At 52.9% G+C, this 8,419-nt stretch overlaps 1 protein-coding gene across 1 annotated transcript in view; it reads left to right on the plus strand.

Moving 5' to 3' along the window:
• IFT172 (intraflagellar transport 172) overlaps positions 1-8,419 on the plus strand; it is a gene marked incomplete in the record, with an annotated part of 97,426 nt that overhangs the window by 78,220 nt on the left and 10,787 nt on the right. Inside the window, 8 exon segments of the mRNA XM_034780556.1 lie at positions 187-296; positions 574-703; positions 1,112-1,210; positions 2,368-2,426; positions 2,868-2,979; positions 3,505-3,591; positions 7,600-7,716; positions 8,237-8,347. Of these exon segments, the coding sequence (XP_034636447.1) occupies positions 187-296; positions 574-703; positions 1,112-1,210; positions 2,368-2,426; positions 2,868-2,979; positions 3,505-3,591; positions 7,600-7,716; positions 8,237-8,347 (825 nt within the window).

The raw sequence follows: 8,419 nt of genomic DNA on the forward strand, positions 1-8,419 counted from the left end.
GGTGTAGCTGTGAGGGGGTGGAGGGGTTCAGGAGGGCTGTGGTGTCCCCTCCATGGTAGTAGCAGTGAGGGGGTGAGGGGCTGGATCAGGGGCCCTGGGGCGGGACTGGATCAGCCCTGGGGTGCTGGGAGCCCAGCAGGCTGAGCAAAGACCCTCCCCACTCTGGCCCTGGTGTGTTTGGCGCAGGAGGCCGGCATGTGGAGCGACGCCCTGCGGACCTGTAAGGAGTACGTCCCCAGCCGGCTGGAGGTGCTGCAGGAGGAGTACGACAAGGAGGCTGCCAAGAAAGGGACCAGGTAGGCCAAGGCTGTTCACCTGGGGGCACTGAGCTGAGCTGGTGCAGGGACGTCCAGTGCTTGGCTGAGTTCCCTGCAGCGGGGCCCCAGAGCCCGTTGCATGCTGCCTCCCTGAGCACTGGGTGTGGGCAGGAGACAGCACCAGCCGAACCTCTCTCCATCCCTGCACCTGCCTCTCCCTGTGTGCAGGGCTCATGCCCGGGCCTGGCCCCGCCAGGATCCCTGCACCATCTCCCCATGCCCAGCACGGGCTCACCTCCTGTGTTGGTCCTGGCAGAGGCGTGGAGGGCATGCTGGAGCAGGCCCGGCAGTGGGAGCAGGCTGGGGAATACGCCAGGGCTGTGGACTGCTACCTGAAGGTACAGGATCCCAGTAACAGCCTGCTGGTGGAGAAGTGCTGGCTGAAGGTAAGTCCTGAGCCCCCGCCCCTCCTCTGGTACCCCAGGGGCCCCACCATACACTGGTTCCCCCACCCCAAAGAGACACCATGCCCAACCCCCACACGTCTCTGAGGGCTTCAGGCTGACTGAGACCCGAGAGATGAGCTGGGCACCAGTGTCCCATTGATGGCTGTGCCCCACACAACCGCCAGGGCCAGGGTTGGACTGTCCATGATGGGGCCCCTCCCTGCAATCTCAGGGCCGGGGCCTGGCTTGCCCCAACGGGGCCCCTTCCCCCAATCTCGGGGCTGGGGCCCAGCTCTCCCCGACAGGCCCCTCCCCCCAGTCTCAGGGCCGGGGCCTGGCTCTCCCCAAAGGGCCCCTTCTCTCTGACAGCTCCCATCCTTTGCACTGCTGATGCCTTTTGTCCTGCAGGCAGCTGAGCTGGCCATTAAATTCTTGGGCCAGCCTCGGAGTGTGGAGGTGACGCGGCTGGTGGGACCCCAGCTGGTGGCCATGAAGAAGTACAGCGCGGTACGGGCTGCTGCTGTCAGCGCAGTGCTGAAGGGAGGGAGGTGTTAATGTCAGTGGGATGAACGGGGAAGGGGTGACTTGGTTACAGTCTCAGGGGGGAGGTGCCACCAGACTCCTTGTTGTTTTTGGTTACAGTCTGTGAGTACCTACATAGGGAACAAACATTTAATAACATGCGCTTCAGTCTAGCAGAGACAGGGCTAAGGCGCCCATGGCTGGAAGCTGAAGCTAGAATTCAGACTGGCAATAAGGTGTGAATGTTTAGCAATGAGAGTCATTAACTACTGGAACAACTTGCCAAGAGTCGTGGAGTCCTGATTTCCCACCTCGGCTCCCTATAAGGAGCCCCAAAGGGTCTGGGGTGGAATGACGCGTCCCCTCCTTCTGTCCACCCATTACATCTCATTTCCCACACCGCAGTTTGGGTCCATTGATTTCAGATTCCCTTCTCCTTTGCTTCTCAGACGCCATCTCAGCACAGTCCTTGGGCGGGAACAGGAGCTGCTTTGGTGGGACCAGTCCACTCTGTCTTTGATCTTTGCTGACTTGTATAAACAGCTTTAAGTATCAGCTAGAATTGGACGCCTTCGGGTCCAGGCCTCTGCACAACAGCAGGGGAAGTGAGGAGGGAGCGCTGGAGGCCGTGCAGTCTCTGCATGTCGACCAGGGGGGCGAGAAGGGAAGGGGACATCGTGTCCCAGAGAAGGAGACGGACGCTGTGTCCTGAGGCTAGGAGTATGAAATATTGGGTGAGCCAATCACCATAGTGTGCTTGGATTTTCAGAAAGCCTTTGACAAGGTCCCCCACCAAAGGCTCTTGAGCAAAGTAAGGAGTCCTGGGATAAGAGGGAAAGTCCTCTCATGGGTCAGTAACTGGTTACAAGATAGGAAACAAAGAGTAGGAATTAGTGGCCAGTCTTCACAATGGAACAGTGAGGTGGCCAAATTTGCAAATGATACAAAATTCACTCCCCTTGAAACCTCTGGCATTGGCCTGTGTGGGCAGACCGGACCTGGGCTAAATGCAGCATTGCCCAGGGGCTGCAGTCAGGGCTCTGGCCCCATGGTGTGGGCTCCATACAAGTGGGCGCAGATGGCCTCTGGTCTTGGAGCTCCAGGTGACAATGCCCAAGCGTGACCCTGCTCCGCTTCTGCAGGCAGCTGAGCTCTACCTCAACCTGGACCTCATCCGAGAAGCCATTGATGNCCCCCTGCAGGTTCCCCTCCATCCGTCCCCCCTCACTGCCCCCTGCAGATTCCCCTCTTTCCCCCACTCCCCTACTGTCCCCCAGTCACCCTCAGCCCCATTTCCCCCTACCGCCCTTAAGGCACTTTCAGTCCTACCCCCGTCCCCTTTTGCCTGTTTCCATCCCCTCCCGTCCGGAGTGCTCTGGTCCTGTCCCTGCGCACAGTTTTCTACTGCCTTCCCCCCAGGGACCTCCGTGCCTCCTCCCTGCCTCCCTTCCCTCGCAGCCTCCTGCCAGGGGTTGGGATGTCTGTCTGCCCTCACCTCCAGGTGCCACAAGGGCCTGCTCCCTCTCCAGGTCTTGGCAGATGCACCCCAGCTGGGTCGCTCCTTGTCCCTGTCACTGCAGCTGCAATGGGACCCCCACCAGGCCCCTGTGCTCCACTCTGGGCGCCTCCCCATGGTGGCCATAGGGCACCCTTGGTTTGGCTGCCAACAAAGTCTCCTTCTGCCCGGCAGGTCGGAGGAGTACGTGGACCAGCGCTATAAGGAGTATTTAAAGCATCAGGGCAAAGTAGATTCGGTATGAATGTTTTTGTCTGGGGCTGGGCAGGGGGCCAGGGTCGTTCTGTACCCAAAGGGCCCTCCCATGGGGCTGGGTGAGGGGGCAGGGCCATTCTGTGCTGGGGGTGGTGCATTGTGTGGGGGTCTGAGTGCTAACGTGCAGGGCAGTATGATGCGTGTATGGCTGGGTGTCCATGCTGGGGGGCAATGGGCTAGGTGCCCGTGCTGGGGAACGGTGTGATGCGTGGGGGCTGGGTGCCCATGCTGGGGGGCAGTGGAGGGCTAGGTGCCCATGCTGGGGAATGGTGTGATGTGTGGGGGCTGGGTGCCCGTGCCAGGGACAGGTGTGGGGCCTGGGTGCCCGTTCTGGGGAGCTGTGGGGGGTTGGGTGCCCGTTCTGGGGAGCAGTGGGGGCTGGGCGCCCATGCTTGGGGGGGGGTTAGGTGCCCATGCTGGGGAGCAGTGAGGGGCTGAGCGCCCACGCCAGGGGGCACCTCCCCTGCTCATTACGTTCTCAGGGTGTCGTGGCTCTCTCCTGTTACAGCTAGTGGGGGTGGATGTCATGGCTGCCCTGGACATGTATGCGGAGCGGGAGCAGTGGGAGAAGTGCCTGGAGACCGCGGCCAAGCAGGTACCGCTCCAGTCCTGGGCACTGTGCTCACAGCTCTGCCCCGCTGTGCAGGCCAGGCTAGACCATCCCTGACAGGGGTTTGTCCAACCTGCTTTTAAAACTCCCCAATGATGGAGATTCCGCAACCTCCCTGGGCAATTTATTCCAGTGCTTCACCACCCTGACAGCTAGGAAGTTTCTTCCCAATGACCAACCTTAACCGCCCTTGCTGCAGTTTAAGCCCATTGCTTCTTGTCCTATCCTCAGAGGTTAAGAAAAACAATTTTTCTTCCTTCTCCTTGTAACAACCTTTCTCATACTTGAAAACTCTTATCATGTCCCCTCTCAGTCTTCTCTCTTGATTTAGTCCTAAGTGGAGCACAGGATCTGGTCCAAGAGGTGAATATAGCTGGACCACTTGGTAATAGTGACCATAATATAATTAAATTTAAGATCCCTGAGGCGGGAAAAACACCCCAGCAGCCCAACACAGTAGCATTTAATTTCAGAAAGGGGAACTACACAAAAATGAGGGCGTTAGTTAAATAGAAATTAAAAGGTTCAGTGCCAGAAATAAAATCCCTGCAAGCTGCGTGGAAACTTTTTAAAGACGTCGTACTAGAGCCTCAACTTAACTGTACACCCCAAATTAAACAACATAGTAAGAGAACCAAAAAAGTGCCACCGTGGCTAAACAACAAAGTAAAAGAAGCAGTGAGTTACAAAAAGGCATCCATTAAAAAATGGAAGTTAATTCCTAATGAGGAAAATAGAAAGGAGCATAAACACTGGCAAATGAAGTGTAAAAATACAATTACAAAGGCCAAAAAAGAATTTGAAGAACAGCTAGCCAAAGACTCCAAAAGTAATAGCAAAAAAAAAATGTAAGTACATCAGAAGCAGGAAGCCTGCTAAACAACCAGTGGGGCCACTGGATGATCAAGAGGCTAAAGGAGCACTCAGGGATGATAAGGCCATTGCAGAAAAACTAAATGAATTCTTTGCATCGGTCTTCACGGCTGAGGATGTGAGGGAGATTCCCAAACCGGAGCCATTCTTTTTAGGTGACAAATCTGAGGAACTGTCCCAGATTGAGGTGTCATTAGAGGAGGTTTTGGAACAAATGGACAAACTAAACAGTAATAAGTCTCCAGGACCAGATGGTATCACCCGAGAGTTCTGAAGGAGCTCAAATGTGAAATTGCAGAACTCCTAACTGTAGATTGTAACCTATAATTTAAATCAGCTTCTGTACCAAATGACTGGAGGATAGCTAATGTGATCCTAATTTTAAAAAAGGGCTCCAGAGGTGATCCCGACAATTCTAGGCCGGTAAGCCTGACTTCAGTACCGGGCAAACTGGTTTAAACTATAGTAAAGATCAAGATGGTGAGACACATAGATGCACATGATTTGCTGGGGAAGAGTCAACATGGTTTTAGCGAAGGGAAATCATGCCTCACCAATCTACTAGAATTCTTTGAGGAGGTCAACAAGCATTTGGACAAGGAGGATCCAGTGGATATAGTGTATTTAGATTTTCCGAAAGCCTTTGACAAGGTCCTTCACCAAAGGCTCTTAAGCAAAGTAAGCTGTCATGGGAAGAGGGAAGATTCTCTCATGGAAACAAAGGGTAGAAATAAATGGTGTTTTCAGAATGGAGAGAGATAAATAGTGGTGTTCCCCAAGGATCTGTACTGGGCCCAGTCCTAGTCAACATATTCATAAATGATTTGGAAAAAATGGTAAACAGTGATGTGGCAAAATTTGCAGATGATACAAAACTTCTCAGGATAGTTAAGTCCCAGGCAGACTGTGAAGAGCAACAAAAGGATCTCTCAAAACTGGTTTCAGAGTAGCAGCCGTGTTAGTCTGTATCCGCAAAAAGAACAGGAGTACTTGTGGCACCTTAGAGACTAACAAATTTATTAGAGCATAAGCTTTCGTGGGCTACAGCCCATTTCTTCGGATGCATATAGAGTGGAACATATATTGAGGAGATATATATACACACATACAGAGAGCATGAACAGGTGGGAGTTGTCTTACCAACTCTGAGAGGCCAATTAAGTAAGAGAAAAAAACTTTTGAAGTGATAATCAAGCTAGCCCAGTCCAGACAGTTTGATAAGAAGTGTGAGAATACTTACAAGGGGAGATAGATTCAATGTTTGTAATGGCTCAGCCATTCCCAGTCCCTATTCAATCCTGAGTTGATTGTGTCTAGTTTGCATATCAATTCCAGCTCAGCAGTCTCTACAGTATCCCCGATAATGTCACAACTAACCTGGTGGCTGAACTTTGTGACTTTGTCCTCACCCACAACTATTTCACATTTGGGGACAATGTATACCTTTAAGTCAGCGGCACTGCTATGGGTACCCGCATGGCCCCACATTATGCCAACATTTTTATGGCTGACTTCGAACAACACTTCCTTAGCTCTCGTCCCCTAACGCCCCTAATCTACTTGCGCTACATTGATGACATCTTCATCATCTGGACCCACAGAAAAGAAGCCCTTGAGGAATTTCACCACGATTTCAATCATTTCCATCCCGCCATCAACCTCAGCCTAGATCAATCCACACAAGCGGTCCATTTCCTGGACACTACTGTGCTAATAAGCGATGGTCACATAAATACCACCCTATACCAGAAACCTACTGACCGCTACACTTACCTACATGCCTCCAGCTTCCATCCAGGACACACCACACGATCCATTGTCTACAGCCAAGCTCTAAGATATAACCGCATTTGCTCCAATCGCTCAGATAGAGACAAGCACCTACAAGATCTCTATCAAGCATTCTTAAAACTACAATACCCACCTGCTGAAGTGAAAAAACAGATTGACAGAGCCAGACGAGTACCCAGAAGTCACCTCCTACAAGACAGGCCCAACAAAGAAAATAACAGAACACCACTAGCTGTCACCTTCAGCCCCCAACTAAAACCTCTCCAGCACATCATCAGAGATCTACAACCTATCCTGAAAGATGATCCTTTACTCTCACAGATCTTGGGAGACAGACCTGTCCTCGCTTACAGACAACCCCCCAACCTAAAGCAAATACTCACCAGCAACCACACATCACTGAACAAAACCACTNCCGAATAGAGGGGAATAATCACTTCCCTCGATCTGCTGGCAATGCTCATACTAATGCAGCCCAAAATGCCGTTAGCCTTCTTGGCACCAAGGGCACACTGTTGACTCATGTCCAGCTTCTCATCCCACTGTAATCCCTAGGTCCTTTTCTGCAGAACTGCTGCTTAGCCAGTCGGTCCCCAGCCCATAGTGGTGCATGGGATTCTTCCGTCCTAAGAGACAAAACTGCCAGATGAATTTACTCAGATTTCCATGGGAATTTTGCCCAAGCAAGGATTTCTCTATTGTACATAAGGAGGGCAAAAAATAAAACAAGAAAAGCCATGTGCATGTTGCAAGTGCTTTGGAGGACAGGGTTAAAATTCAAAATGATCTGGACAAACTGGAGAAATGGCCTGAAGTAAATAGGATGTAATTTAACGAGGACAAATGCATCCATCCTTAGAAGTTTTTAAGGTCAGGCTTGACAAAGCCCTGGCTGGGATGGTTTAATTGGGAATTGGTCCTGCTTTGAGCAGGGGGTTGGACTAGATGACCTCCTGAGGTCCCTTCCAATCCTGATATTCTATGATTCTATGACATGATGAAAAACTTAGCATTATACAAAATCATTGCAGTCCATAATAAGTGGATCAAAAGCTGTTTACATGGTAGATTGTAAGAAGTGGCTGAATAGGAAATCTTTGTCTAACGGGGGTGTTTCTAGTGGGGTCCAGAAGCGCTCTGTTCTCTGTCCAGTGCTGTTCTATATCCAGATCAGTGGTCTGACAAAATATCAAATCACTGCTGGTAAAATGCCGAGGTGACACCCAAATGAGTGGAGGAGTTAATCATGAGATGGTGAGTAAGTTCTACAGAGGATCTGGATCTAAAGCCCGACCCGGCCATTGCTTCCTCTCTCTGTCCCTGCTCCAGAATTATAAGGTCCTGCACAAGTACGTCGCTCTGTACGCAACCCACCTCATCCGGGAAGGCAGCTATGACAAAGCACTGAGCCTGTATGTCCAGCACGGAGCCCCTGCCAACCTGCAGGTAAAGGAGATGTTCAGTGCAGCACCGGGGTCCTCTCCAGCCCTGGCCCCCAGGCTGGGGCCTTGTGCTCTGGCCATGCCGCTCTCTCTCCGGGCCATGTCTGTAGGGAAGGTGGTGTAGGACCCAGCTCTGCACGCCCAGGGGCCCCTCCCTGCTGGGTCTGCGGCCACTTCCCGCTCCCTCTGCCTCCTGTGCAGAGGAGATGGGGAGGAGGCTGAGGATCTACCCCACATGTGCTGCGTTTGGGGAGAGGCCAAGGTCCTGCCAGGTGCCACTTTGTCTTGTTCTTTCCTGGGAGATTGGGCTGTAGAGAGAGGCCTGGGGAGGAGCCTGCGTTGCCAGGGGGCAGTTCTGGGGCCACTGCTCCCTGCATGCTGGCTGGACACGTCGCTGCAGGATACTGCGTGCATGTGTAGCTGCTGGGACCTCCCGTCTGTGTTCCCTCGCGCGGCGGGGGAGACTGGGGCGCCCCTCAGCTCCCACCCGGTGCCCAGGATATGTGGCTTCCCTTCTCATGCAGAATTTCAACATCTACAAGCGTCTCTTTGTGGAGATGGTGAACGCGCCCGGCATGAACAGCACCGAGGCCTATCCCAGCTGGGCCGACCTGCGCGACATCCTCTTCAACCTGGTGAGTGCAACCACGGTGCCCCTGCTGGCGAGACCCCTACCCACAGCGGAGCTTAGAGCTCTGCCCCCCCAA

This window comes from Trachemys scripta, chromosome 9, assembly GCF_013100865.1.
Source record: "Trachemys scripta elegans isolate TJP31775 chromosome 9, CAS_Tse_1.0, whole genome shotgun sequence".
Classification (NCBI taxonomy): Eukaryota; Metazoa; Chordata; order Testudines; family Emydidae; genus Trachemys; species Trachemys scripta.